Genomic DNA, 14,674 nt, shown 5'->3' on the forward strand with positions numbered 1-14,674 from the left:
TATTAAAACCTGATTCTCTGTGTCACATTGGGGTTAATTTCTTCTTATTCCTTGTAGGATAAAATGCCAGAAGTTCGACAGAGTTCCTTCGCCCTGTTAGGTGACCTGACAAAAGCTTGCTTTCAGCATGTTAAGCCTTGTATAGGTATGAACATTTCCTACTGCTATGATGTGCTTAATATTAGTTTTACATCAGTTATATTTCTCTATTATTAAATTGAAATGTCATGGAATCCCAGCTTTTATAAATACATGTTATACTAGTTAAAGCTGCTCTGAGTGAAACAGGTAGGATGAGAATGTCCTTGCTCCCTTAAATTCATGATCACTTGAGCTGCTCATGAGGCACTCATTTATAGTATGACTGGAGAAAAGCTGGAAAAGTATTACTTTAGTGTGAAGGACATGCCACCTGTGTAACCTTGGTACCATATGCTAGTTTACTGGTAACTTTTGAGTAACCTTCTTTTGCGGGGGTTAGAGGTACCCACAAGTAATAGCCTTCCTCATAAACCAGTGTACTTTTTTAGATATCATAGGAAACTTTCCAAAGCATTTACTTTAAGTAACAATTTGTTTTTGTTTTAACATTACAGCATCGTCTTAGCCTTTTGTGACAATAAGGGATTCCTTGAATAACGTAAACTGAACTGCTCTCAAAATCGTGGATTAAATGGCTTTTTGGTTTTCTTTAGAATCTATATCTCAGCGTTTTGTATGCTAATTTCTTAAAATACACGATTTCGTGGACCATGGTTTAAAACATGGACCTGAAATGGTTTTTTCATTTGATAGAGTTGTACTTCGGGTTTTTCAGCTTTCTGCCCCCAGTTATATTGAGATATGATTGACATATAACATGTGTCAGTTTGGCTGTAAGACCTAATTTGATATAGGCATATATTGCAAAATCACAGTAAGTTTAGTTAACATCCATCACCTCATGTACTGAAAAGATTTTTTTTTTCTTATTATGAGGACTTTTAAGACCTCTCATAGTAACTTCCAAATATACAATACAGTATTGTTAACTATAGTTATCATGTCATATAGTGCAACCCCAAGATTTATTTATAATTGGAATTTTGTACCCTTTGACCAACTTGACCCAGTTCCCAGTTGTGCTTTTGAATAACAAGTGTATTTCTGAACTTTGAGTAATAACATTAATTATGCTGTGCTAAATCCTCAGGTTTAAGCCTAACTACTCTAAATGAAAGCACAATGAATTCTTATTTTATGGAAAGCTTGTTCTACCGATACTTAACACCTGCTTTAGTTTTTATGAATTTAAACTTGTATGATTTTCTTTTCTTTCTTCTTCAGACTTTACAAACCATGTGTATCTTCTTCAGGAGGTACACTGTGTCTAGTTACCTTTTTTTTTTTTTTTTTTTTTTTAATGTTATTGGCCATGATGGTTATTTTCTAGATCAGGGTTTTTTCAATGAGGGGCAGTTTTAACACTACATTGGGTAGTGTCTGGAGACATTTGTTTAACCCTGGAGGTGTGTTACTTGTACCTAGTAGGTAGAGGCAAAGAATGTTGCTAAAGATCAAACAAATACATGATACAGTGCCCTTCATGTGCACTGCCCTCCCCCAATGGCAGAATGATCTGGACAAAATTATTGTATTGCTGAGGTTTAGAAAAAACTCTGGCTTAAGTCTACTGACTTAGGGTGCCTGCGTGGCTCATTCAGTAAAGTGTTTGCCTTCAGCTCAGGTCATGATCTCAGGGTCCTGGGATCAACCCCCTCATAGGGCTGTCTGCTTAGCGGCCAGTCTGCTTCTCCCTCTCCCTCTGTGAGTTCTCTCAGTTTTGCGCTCTCTTAAATAAATAAATAAAAATCTTTAAAAAGCTTACTGGGGATTTAAAAAAAGGATGCTACTCTAATTCTTGATTTAACAGTGAGAATATATACATAGAGACATTTCTCATACCAGTGTATTATTACCATGAGGTACAAACCATATAGGGGAGGCAGGATAATTACTTGATTCTTTCTCTTTGTTTACCAGTTTTCAAAATAATGAATTGATTCCCAGCATCTTCCACAGGTATCTATATTGTGTTTCAGAGTTCAGTTTTTGTTTGTGTTTGGTTCTTTTTTGAGTGTCAGTATGAATTCATGATGCTCAAATTGTCCTACCACTGGCAGTGGGAGCTTAATCAAATTGGCTCCTTAGTCCTTCCTGGTATGACAAAATAGTCCAGGCTTGTTTTGTACATTTCCTGCCTTTAGCCTGCAATGAGACATTTCTCTGAGAGCCCTCATTCCTTTTAAGTGGAAAATGATATTTAGAGATCACAATCTGAACACTAAGGTCAAAGTTCTTTAAAAGCCAAAATCATTGATTTTCTTAAAAAATTTGTGCGTGTGAAAAACTAGCTTTGAAGAAAGTCATATCATGTTTTCCTCATTTTTAATTTGAATTTTCTCCGTCTAATGACGAGCGATTACTCTGACCAACTCATTTTAATGATCCCTAAAATAGACCAAAATTAATGTTTCCTGGTCTACTTCATAGAAAGTTCAGTGGCCAGATAGTGCCTTTTTTACTTTCCTAAAATTAAATATTATCAAAACCTTTTAAAAATTGGTATTTCTTGCCTAGATTTCAGTTTCCACCTAGTAGATTTCCTTTAAAGCACAATACACTGCTGTTGAAAAGTTTACTACATAGTTGTTAAAAAATTTTTTTTCTAGCTGATTTCATGCCTATATTGGGAACCAACCTAAATCCAGAGTTCATTTCAGTCTGCAATAATGCCACATGGGCAATTGGAGAAATCTCCATTCAAATGGGTAAGATCTTTCTCCCCTTTTAAAAGCACTGTAAATTTTTAGATGCCTTAGTATTTTTGTAATTGCTTTTTCTTTTTAAACTAAATGAGTTTTATACATAAATACTTATTATTAACTTATGTCACAGTTAATAAAGGGAACAGAATATTTTATGTTGATATTTTAACATTAAAATTTTTCTCTTTTGTTTTCTTTTTTTGGGGGTGATTTAGGTATAGAGATGCAGCCTTATATTCCTATGGTGTTGCACCAGCTTGTAGAAATCATTAACAGACCCAACACACCAAAGACGTTGTTAGAGAATACAGGTACCATATGACTGAACTGTTATGGTGAAGAGAAAATTATTTGCCTTTTAAAGTTAAGATGCGTAGAGAAACCAAAGCAAAACTAGCTTTAGAAACCCAGCTTATTATTAACAGCTGTTTGAGATTTCAGTGACAGTATGTATTGTTTTAACTGTATTGCATAACCAATTTTCAGAGACTTTCAAAAACACTTCTCCCCTATTATGTGTTTAAATACTCCCTCAAATGGACCCCAGCTAAAATAACTATTGAACAATATGAATTTTAATTTATATTAAATCAGAGAGTAACTGGCAGCTGGGAAGTAATTTTTTTTTTTTAATCTACAAAATTGTAGCCAAAAATAGACATCAGTGTAGAGGCTAATTGGTTAACAATGGCATGTGTATTTTGTATTTCATTGTATTATTTTCCTTCAAATTGGGAACTTAAGGCAGTACTTTATGGGATTTTTATTCAGGAGGCTTGTTTCTCTTTTGCATTTATAGAGAGCATGTTGATATTAAAGAGTACCTTCCATACTATAGAACACATTTCAGGGTGATTTTTTTTTTTTCCACCCGCCCTGATTTTTGTTAATAATGATAAAAGATGTGAATTTTGTTTTCAATCAGGCACATCCTTTTCTTTATATAACTAAGATATAATTCCAGTAAATATAGTCAGTGAGGGTTTTACCAAAATACTATGTGAAGATTAAAATGAGGTCTTCTAAATAAGAAAATTTGTTTTCAAAGGCATTTTAATATTTAATTATAGAAGGTGAATATTTTAATGTGATTAAAGTTGATATGTTTATTGGTATGGAAGGAAATCTTTGAATTAAGAAACAGTTATATAGCTGTTTGGCTGTATGGGTACTGTTTATATCGTGAAGTGAATTAGATTTTCTTGCTGAAAAGTACAAAAACCTATGTATTAGGATGGTTATGAAATCTCGTCAGGTTTTTATCTCTTTAGAATGCAGTACCGATACATGACATTCAGATTTGGAACACTTGCCATTATAAAATTACTGTTGAACCTAAAGAAACTTCCTATTTATTTTTAAATGTGAATGCATAACTGCAAATAAATGTTGAATGTAATGTATATTAAAGTTTCTTGTGGGATATCAGCTTGTGAATTTGTTAAGATAGTTCCTTTAACAAATTGGCTTTATTTATAAGTTTATATTCTAATTATTATCTTACTGTAAACCAAGAAGTTGATAATGCCCATCAAGTTGACAAATTAAATTGATAATGGTTGAAAGGCACTTGGGATTCACTGGATTAATCTTAATCACAAGTGGCTGCAGAAAATGTTCCCATTATTCCTTATCCAAAAGGGGGAAGTGGGTGTTAATTAATAAAAATAAAACCATTGTCAATGGCTAATGTCTGTAGATTTTATCAACTTAATTACTACTGTCTTTTTAATATTTCATAAAGCCAATTCTAAGTACATGCAGTTATTTGCTCTTTTTCCAATTAGTATATCCTACACTGAACTTTTTCAATGGACCATCATCTGCTTTATCGCATGTTTCATTGGATTGTTCATACTTGCCTGTTTAATGAGAATGTTGCATAGTTTGTGTCTTTTGAACATAGGTTTTCTTTCTCTTGCTTCATATGAATCTGCTGGATTTTAGTATTATCTGTGTAGTTTGCTTCAAGTAATCCTTAAACATTTTTCTTTACCCTCCCCCACCCTTTTTTTATGAAAGGTTAACCTGTAAGTTTTTGAGAGAACACCATTAAAGCACCTTATGGTTTGTCTTCTGTTTGTATTTTTTTTTCCCTTTGTGTATAAATGTATTTATATGTATGTACCTTTGAATTGCAGAATGCAGTTCTGAGTTGCAACTTCTTTTAGCTCTTCGTAAGTTTAAGGACTTCCTGAATGAATTTTGATGGTGAATATGTTTGAGTAATTCCCACTTCGAAATTTTTAAGTAAAATTCTAGCATGTGATCAGTATAATGTCTTACCTATTTTGTGCTATGCCTTTTATAGCAAAGACAGATTATGTATTTGTTCCTTTTGTCCACATATCACGTCATTACAGTGGACTGTAAATTTTCTTAATGTCCAATAATGGTTTGAAATTAGTGGGCTATTATCTGAGTTGCTACCATGATCCTCACCATCAAAGGTTAATTGGAATGGAATTTGACAACAGCACAGCAATTTTCCAATTCATTCATTCGGTGTATACTGTAACTCCTAAAATTGATGGTTGATTTTGATATCAAGCAACAAATGGTCCACTGGTTCATTTTAGAAATGTTAACAAACAGAACTACTTAAATTGCGATTAAATTTCTAGATGATTTTGAAAGATTGGAAATCACTTATTTAAAAAGACGTAGAGAAGTAAAGAAATTTCAACTGTTTTAACTTCTGAGAACTGTGTTTGAGTAAACAATTCAGAAATGTAATCATTCGCATTTACTAATAATTCTTGGGGGAAAAAACATAGATTTCATTATTAAATTCTGAAATTTCAACTGGCTTTGAATGGAGAATCTCTAAATCCATGCATTTTAATCGCTCATCTTTTTATTAACAGAATTTCTTCTTACTTGATTGAGCGAGAAAAGCACTTCATGGTTTTTGGTGTTCTCTCAATCTTTAAAGTTTTTTTAATTCCTTTTGTTTTCCTTTTTCCAAGAGTATGCCATATATGTTGCTGCCCCTTATTTTAGGGGGTGGTAATAAACAGCACTGGTGAAATCTTATGTTTATTATCATACACAAATTCTGTTGGTTTCTGTTTCTGAGTTATTTGTTGTTTTTTCTTTATTTTTTCTCCTTCCCCCTCATTTGCTCATGTCTTGGTTGGCGTTTGGTGGTGTATAACCGTGATTGCGTTACCTTAGCAATAACAATTGGTCGTCTTGGTTACGTTTGTCCTCAAGAGGTGGCCCCCATGCTACAGCAGTTTATAAGACCCTGGTGTGTATTATTCAATCTTTTTTTTTTAATTCATTTTTCTTCACTCTTTCTTTCTCTTTCTATCTCACTTTTAGATATATTTTCAGTTGGTTACAAAAATCACAATCCTTAATCATTGCCAACCATGTGACTAATCTTGTCCTATCAGGTTTGTGAGGTTTTTCAGTAGCATCGTCATGTATATTTATTTTATGTTGTGGCTAACGACTAATTGATGCATGGGATAAGATTGTCACATGCTTGCTGTGTTAAAAAGCTTGATTATACATGAAAAGCATTTAAATATCCACCAGTAAAATAAAGATGCATGCAAATTCTATAAATTTAGGTTTTTGCATTGTTTCTTTTTTAGAATTAATTTGAAAACTTGGATTGCATTAAGAAATACATGTTTAAATTACGTTATGTATAAAAACTTTATTTGCTTGTTAATGTTAAAGTTAAACATCTACACCATAAGTTGTGTAATAATAGTTTATATTGTGGCAGTATATCCTATGTTCTGCTTCTTTCAATTGATAATCTTTCAATTCAAGTCATTTTTAGTAGTGTTTAATGGAATACAAGTTATAATACAGTTTTAAAAATTCATAACATACTCTTGGCTCAACCTCATTATGTTTAAATGGGAGATTAAAATCAACTGTCCATTTTATAGATGCAATCTATTAATAAGAAAATGTGAATTTCAAGGCTTCCACTATATTGAGATTAGAAGATGAGCCAGACATACAGGGAGAATGAGAAACTTAAACTTCATGAAAATTCTTTGAATCTAAACATTACCTATACTATGTGCTTATTCCATTAAATACTGTCCATTAGTATTGTGATTGAACCTGCTTTTTACTTAAATGCTAATCTCAGTTCTATAATTTAATAGGTGCACCTCTCTGAGAAACATAAGGGACAATGAGGAAAAGGATTCAGCGTTTCGTGGGATTTGTACCATGATCAGTGTGAATCCCAGTGGAGTAATCCAAGTAAGATGTCACAAAGATTTTTTAACTTTTAATCTTCTGAATAATGAAACTTTACAGGGCGAATTATTTTAACACTTTAATTATGAAAGTATCACATATTACATATTTTTCAAAGATAATAAAAACAAATTATGTGTTGTTGTTTAAAGATTTTATTAATTTATTTGACAGATCACAAGTAGACAGAGAGGCAGGCAGAGAGAGAGGGGGAAGCAGGCTCCCTGCCAAGCAGAGAGCCTGATGCAGGGCTCGATCCGAGGACCCTGAGATCATGACCTGAGCCGAAGGCAGAGGCTTAACCCACTGAGCCACCCAGGCACCCCAAAACAAATTATGTTTTTAAGAAGTTGTATACTTATTAATATTTTGAAATGATAATACTTGTTTATGACTTCCTCAATCTTTGTTGTGGAATAAATAACACATTAGGGTACTGGAGTTATATTCTTGACTCTGATTAAGCCGGAGCATCTTCCACTTTGTACGTGCCTTCTTTTTTTTTTCTTTTTAGAAACACAGGGAGAGAGGGAACACAAGCGGGGGGGCGGTGGGAGAGAGAGAAGCAGGCTGCCTGCTGGGCAGGGAGCCCAATGTGGGGCTCGATCCCAGGATCCTGGGATCATAACCTGAGCCGAAGGCAGATGCCTAACCAACTGAGCCACCCGGGCACCCCTTGTACATGCCTTCTTTTGTTGAGTATCAGGTAGTTGAATTTTCAGGTGTCTGCACTTAAGAGAGTGACCGAAGGAATTAGAATTAAACTTAGAAATTCAGTAGTTAACAAAACAGAATACCAAATTAACCATTGAAACTGTTATAACTTGGAGAGGTTAGGATTTATTTCTCTTGTTTCCTTAGTTTAGATAGTATCTGGACATTTTTAGCATTTAAAAAATTATTTGGCGGAAGTATCAGATATGAATCTGATAACCTGGATCCAAGTGTCAGTTTGCAAGACACACACACCGGAGGAACATGTTGATTGACACCATGTGTATGAAATCAACAAAATGCAGGCCGTGGAACTCTAGGTTAAGTATCCCAGGTTACTCAGCAGGTGAATGGTAAGGAAAAGAAATTATGGGACATGTTTTCAAGAAAATAACCTTTCATTTCCAGGAGACACATGCTTTGAACATCTTCCAGTCAATAGTCTCTGATACCTCTTGGCTTGTGTTAATGACTGTGTTTGTTAATTTGTTTAGAAACATTATTAATTACCAGCTTAAAAATTCAAATTAATGTAGTGATAGGCATTGAAAACTTGTAAATTAGAAATGGAAAAAGTCTTTTGACTTATTTCACATTTGTAAAACAGTAACTTGTATGAAAACAAGCCGGTGCTATCTTTGGAAATAGTCCCTAGTTGCAAAATAACCTCCTGCGATTTTTTTTCAATACTTAAGAACTTTATGTCCTCTTAAATGTGTTTTAGAGTTATCTGATACAATGTATATTATATTAAGAAGAAACATTTTCCCATCAGGATTTTGTTTTTTTTGTTTTGTTTTGTTTTCAAATTAACATTTAAGACGGTGAGAGTAACACGTATATATGTGGTCAATAAATCACTACCAACTTTAGAGTTAGTACAAATCTTTGCTTTTTACATATTTTATTTGGATGTGGTTAGAAAAAAATATCTTAAGTGTTATTTTTTATGTTTAAATTTTCATCACAAATTTAGATATGTAAATATTTAAATTTTTACATGAGACTTTGATATTTGGAAGAAAAAGAATCATAATTTGAATAAACAGTGAACCTCAGGCACCTGGAATTTTAATTGCTTAAATGTGTGTTTTATGCACATACTTAAGTCAGTAAATTTTAAAATTAAGAAAGTTCTCTGACTTTAGTAAAATTTTAAATAGTTGACATATCAGAACATAAGCAGTAATCTTAAGTGCTCTATATTGAACTGCTGTTTCAGTATGATAGTCAAGATCAAAAAATATTTAAATGAAACACTTAAAGCCTATACCTTTTGTCAGCTTGTTCTTATCATGAGAGTAATGCAGTTTTTCCTAGTAATTGAGCATTGGATTTTTTTGTTGTCTTTTGTTTACTCTGGGTTGGGTTGCGTTAGGTACTATAACTATATAAGTAGTTTTTCTTCTAGCTTTTGGTCATTTTCTTTAAATTTCATTCTGAAATTTAGATCTATTAATTACTATAGTTCAAATCAAGCTTATTTGACATATACTTAACTTGCTTTAAATTCTTTCTAGGCCAGTCAGAACTGTGCGATTATTGAATTTATGTATTTCTTTAATTCAGTAATTTGATTAATGAATTAATTAAGTAAGATTTTAAGATTGGTGCTCATTTGGTACTTTAATTCCATTGTTGGTGCTACATATTTACTAGACAGGGGTTCTGTTGTGTAAAAAAATTTAAAAAGCGCATTAAATTCCAATATAAACTGAATGAGTAGAGATTCCTTGATGGTGGAATAATAGGGACAGCCATTATTTTATAATTTCTTATCATACTTGATTTTTTTTTTTAATTTTTTTGAGGTAGGATTCTTTCGTGATAGGTACATTTTGCTATGTTTGACAAATAGCAACCTAAGGTGTATTTCCTGCTTGTTACAGGATTTTATATTTTTTTGTGATGCTGTTGCATCGTGGATTAACCCAAAAGATGATCTGAGAGACATGTTCTGTAAGGTAAGGTAACTGTAAAGCCTCCATGATAAACATCTTGGGACTATTACAAGACTAGTTGGAAAGTTTTAAATTACGTTTACATTTCATATAGAACTAGACTCTTTGCTTCAAATCAATATTGGTAGATCATCTATATTGATCTTTTTTAAAGGTACAGCAGTGACTCTATCACAAGAGCACACACTTCAAAAATATTTTCTCAAGCAATACTGCTGATTGATGTCCCATCATCCCACCTACCCAAAGCACCGTATATTTTCAAAGACTGCTGACTGAGATTTGGAGTATAATGTAAACTGTTGAATAAAGTAAATCTGAAATGGTTTCCACGGGGATTAAGTCTATATAGTTCCTTGTTTTAGTAGTGTCCCTTTGGATTCATTCCAGTCAGTACTCAACCATAACAGAATAAGAATAAAATGTTGTTACCCGTTTGAATCCTCTTATACTAAAATTAGTCAGCTGTGATTGCAGACATGAACTTAAAGCTTTATATATTTCCAATTTGAAAAAACTTAATGTGACATAAAAATTTTATCCATTGGATGAATTCTGTACTTTGTTGTCCATTAGTAGTAGGTCAGAGTTTTCTTAGCATACATCTGTTACTAGGACACTTGCTTGAATTCTAAACTTTTCAAACCAAGGTTTAGAATATATTATGAGGTGCTTTTAGGTAAGACATGTAGTGGTATAGCATCCAACAGAGTTTGAGAACCATTGATTTAAAATTGATAAAATTTTAGAAAAATAAAGTCAGTAGTGTTTTACTTCGGAAGCTATGCAGATTGGAATTTTTCTCCTGTTAGTGATGAATTAATGATTTTTTTCACTTTTTGCAGATCCTTCACGGATTTAAAAATCAAGTTGGGGATGAAAATTGGAGGCGTTTCTCTGACCAGTTTCCGCTTCCCTTAAAAGAGCGTCTTGCAGCTTTTTACGGTGTTTAATCTCATACACTTAAGCTGCAGTCCCATAATTAGGGGTAAGTTTTAAGAAGTTTGTGAAAGTTTTTCAGGATAAAGAAACTTAGGTCTACAATCTAAAATTACTGAGTAGAATAAAAGCTGTATGTTTTCTGCAGAGGTTGAGTAAAACTCAGGCTATATTAGCCTTGAAATTTAAAATTAAAGCTAGAGAATTTTCTTTAGAAACTAGGAAGCAAGGTAAAATGCATTGTTTTACTTCGAATCCTGAGTAAAAAGAAAACTAAATTGGTATGCTGTTTGGATTACTCAACAAACTAATCCCCGTTTTTAAAATTTTTGCCCTGTAAGAAGTCACCCACATTTACTTTGGTAGGGTAAAGATTATTTTGAAGTGTAAATTTATAGTCTCTGATACATCAGGGACTTCTGTGTTGTGAGCTTTTGAGAAAAGCCTGCTAGAATTGCAACTAGTTTTGGGCTCAGCAGATGGGAATATTTAATACTCATTTTTCAACATGTATTTTATTGAGCACCTACCATGTGACCTGCATTGTATTTTAAAATGGACAATGGATGAGTCTATTTGGGGTAGTAGAGGGGTAAGTCCATTTGGACTCTTGTTCCTTCAGTTTTTCTGTACTTAAGTCAAACTAACAATCCTGATCTCATAGCTTCAGTTCTTTCGTTGTTTTGAAGATTAAAACTATATGTGATGCCAGAACTAAGTATATTACCTAACACACTAAGTTGGCTCAATAAATGTTAGGAATATGGGTCAGTACAGTGAATAAGGATACACTTCTTTAGGTTTTTTTTGTTTGTTTCTTTGTTTTTTTTAAAGATTTTATTTATTTATTTGACAGACAGAAATCACAAGTAGGCAGAGAGGCAGGCAGAGAGAGAGAGGGAGAAGCAGGCTTCCCACCGAGGAGAGAGCCCGATGCGGGGCTCGATCCCAGGACCCTGGGATCATGACCTGAGCCGAAGGCAGAGGCTTTAACCCACTGAGCCACCCAGGCGCCCCCACTTCTTTAGGTTTTGAACATGAACTGAGACATAATTGACTGGAGGGCTCAGAGAGTGTACTTAGTGTGTGTCCAAAAGATGTCCACCAAATTTAATTATCTCCTTTGTTGGAGTTTTTGTTTGCTCTCCTGCTCATTTACTTGGAACTAGATTTTAAACCTGAAAAGGTTTCCACATCCGTGCTGTATAACCTACAAGGCAGTAAAAATGGACTTGCAGCCTCTGGAATATCTCAGAGCTCTTTGTGTATTGTCCCCCTGTAGTTTTGAGTACTCGTGGCTATTTTGTGGCTTTAGCATTTTGAAATAGTGTTTAATTGTCTTTATATTAAATCATGAGAATGTAATGGATGAGAATGACTCTTAACATCAGGGCCTGAGAGATGATACAATAGTGAGCTGAGTCTTGAGCACTTGCAGATTTGGTAACTTCTGTATCCCTATCATGTCACCAATTACGTTGATTTATTGAGTTGATCGTGTTCTAAGACGAGGCATAAAATAGTTACCTGTTTTCTAATTAGAGATGAAAGTGGATCACTGTCTTCTATTCCTGCCTTTTTTCAGAGTCAGGGAAAAGGTCCTGCTTGCACTTTCCCACAGATGGGCTAATCGTTCTCTGTGAATCCACATCAGTCTTCATATATACCCCGTATTTGGCTTGAGTGGTTAGTAGATTTTTGTTGTGAAAGGACCAGCATCAGGCGCTGGCTACAATATCCTAGTGATCTGATTTTCGTTCTTAATGTGGTTATCATTAAAACTGCTAGTGTTGAAAGGTTCTTTACAGGAATATCAAGAGGTCTGAGAACATCGGAAACGATTGTGTAGGATAGGGTCAAAAGAATTATTTGTAAGGAACATCTAGAAGGAGATGTTAAAATTTACCTTTTTTAAAGATTTTATTTATTTATTTGACAGAGATCACAAGTAGGCAGAGAGGCAGGCGGCGGGGAGCAGGCTCCCGCTGAGCAGAAAACCCAGTGTGGGGTTCGATCCCAGGACCCTGAGATCATGACCTGAGCCAAAGGCAGAGGTTTTAACCCACTGAGCCACCCAGGCGCCCCTAAAATTTACTTTTTTGCTATTACTGAATCTAGTAAACTTAGTGTATTATGAACACCTTTAGTGCCTCCTAAGCTAGAATGTCAGACAACCAACAAGAAGTAATGTTCCTTTATTTTTTGATGAATTAGATTTTTTTGTTTGCTTAATATTGGACATACTGGGGCGGGGGGAAGAATAATGTTTTCATTCTCAACAAGTTAAAGGATTGTTTTAAAGAAGGTGTTGCTTGTTTCTTGCAGAAAGTAAGGCATCTTGTTAAACAAGTGAGGAATAACCAATGGGGGGTAGAGAGTTAGATTGATAGCATCCTACAGGGCATCCATTGAATTTCATCTATGTAATGTAGAGCTCCACACGTCTCTCTGCGTGTCCTCAGCTTGGTGTCACTTTTCATATCTGACACAGATGACTGTTGAAAGCCATAGGGGAAGGTACTAACATGGATTATCAGTGACTGCTGGCCTGATCTTAGGCACTTTGTCCAGTTTTCATTTTCTCTGGTTAGAGATAGCATTCTTACTTGATTGATTTTGTGTTTTGCTGGCTTTAAGAGAAACTGTTGTTAAAATATAAAATTGCTTTGTTTTGTTTTCTTACAGGTCCTTCAGTCTTGGAGACTATGAGGGAGCCTCTGCACCCAGGGAAAATGTTACCCTTTACAGGGGGGAAGGGTAAACCAGTAGGGATACAGTACAATCCCAACCCTACTGGGAGGGGCGGGAGGGAGGTGTTGCCGTCACTGTATTAAGTCGATGTTGGGAAACGTTTTAACATCTGGAGCCTTTGTGGGTGGAAATCTGTCTCCAATTACAACTCCGCACTGGATGTGAAGAAGCAAAAAACAAAAACAAAACCTATTCAGTCTACTCAAAAAACAGTACATCCTGGAATATTATGGGGAATTGTACCAAAACAAGAACCACATAAATGATGCATAGGGATAAGAAAGAGGAAAAATTCTATAGCGTACAATAAAGGAAACCTTAAGAATGGGGGTTACAAACAGTAAAGAAGCTTTTTTTTTTTTTTCCTTAATTTAAAGATTTTATAAATTTTCCCACGTGTTGGGGCCTTGTTTTTGCATGCTGTTGAAGAACTACACAAATGAAGCTAATAGAATTAAAATCAGCTTGCCTACCCATAGTAGAAGCAGGTTCTTGGAAGTTACAATTTAAGGTACCCCCCAAAAAGTTGGAAATAAAACAAAACAAATTTAAACAATGAAGCACCCTGTGAAATGCCAAATGAGTCACTCCTTTTACCTTTGTGGGGTGGGCAGGGAGGGAGGAATAAATGGGGTTGGGCATATCAGACTAAAGATTGACATCTTGATTTTGCATTAAAACATTAATGTAGTGGATATAATTTGATGGTTGTACTTCATTAGATTTAATTTCTAGGCCAAGATGTTCTTTTTAAAGTGCAGTTTAAGGTTCAGGCATGCATTCTGGCTCATAGTGATTGAAAGTACTTTAAATTAGTGGGAAAGTAGCATGCTTGCATCGCATAGAGTGAGATTGGTATTCATTTACCTCTGTGGCGCCAGTTTGTGTTGCAGTTTACCAATTCAATATAGCCCTGCATTTAAAATTCCTTTTGAAGATTTGTGGATTTTTTATTTTTATTAAGAATATAGATATAAAGTACTGTAGTTTACAGCTAGGCCTTGAAATATCTTTTTAGGATCTTGTTAGGAGTAAGATTGATATTGTATTGTGTGTAACCTGCACAATGTGGAAAGCTGATATACCTGTGCAAAATCTTTGCCTCTGTGCTGTCAGTGTGATGTGCTTTCTGCATGGTTATATACTACTAGTGATTTTATCAAAACTTCTAAAACTTAAAATACATGGTAAAAGATCTGTAAGAGGCTGCGTAAATGTTAGTTGGCACATAAAGACAATTGTAGAAGTTGAAGACATGATTGCTATATT

At 34.3% G+C, this 14,674-nt stretch overlaps 1 protein-coding gene across 2 annotated transcripts in view; it reads left to right on the plus strand.

The window, feature by feature from the left end:
• TNPO1 (transportin 1) overlaps positions 1 to 13,594 on the plus strand; it is an 87,436-nt gene extending 73,842 nt beyond the window's left edge. For both annotated transcript variants that reach the window (XM_047729135.1, XM_047729136.1), the window contains exons 18-25: positions 58 to 145; positions 2,712 to 2,810; positions 3,023 to 3,118; positions 5,985 to 6,060; positions 6,944 to 7,043; positions 9,644 to 9,718; positions 10,561 to 10,703; positions 13,340 to 13,594. In XM_047729135.1, coding sequence (XP_047585091.1) covers positions 58 to 145; positions 2,712 to 2,810; positions 3,023 to 3,118; positions 5,985 to 6,060; positions 6,944 to 7,043; positions 9,644 to 9,718; positions 10,561 to 10,668 — 642 coding nt within the window. In that variant the 3' untranslated portion in view covers positions 10,669 to 10,703; positions 13,340 to 13,594. The remainder of the gene's footprint in view (positions 1 to 57; positions 146 to 2,711; positions 2,811 to 3,022; positions 3,119 to 5,984; positions 6,061 to 6,943; positions 7,044 to 9,643; positions 9,719 to 10,560; positions 10,704 to 13,339) is intronic.
• The last annotated feature ends 1,080 nt before the right edge of the window (positions 13,595 to 14,674 follow it).

The sequence above is a fragment of the Lutra lutra genome, chromosome 5 (genome assembly GCF_902655055.1).
Source record: "Lutra lutra chromosome 5, mLutLut1.2, whole genome shotgun sequence".
Lineage (NCBI taxonomy): Eukaryota > Metazoa > Chordata > Mammalia > Carnivora > Mustelidae > Lutra > Lutra lutra.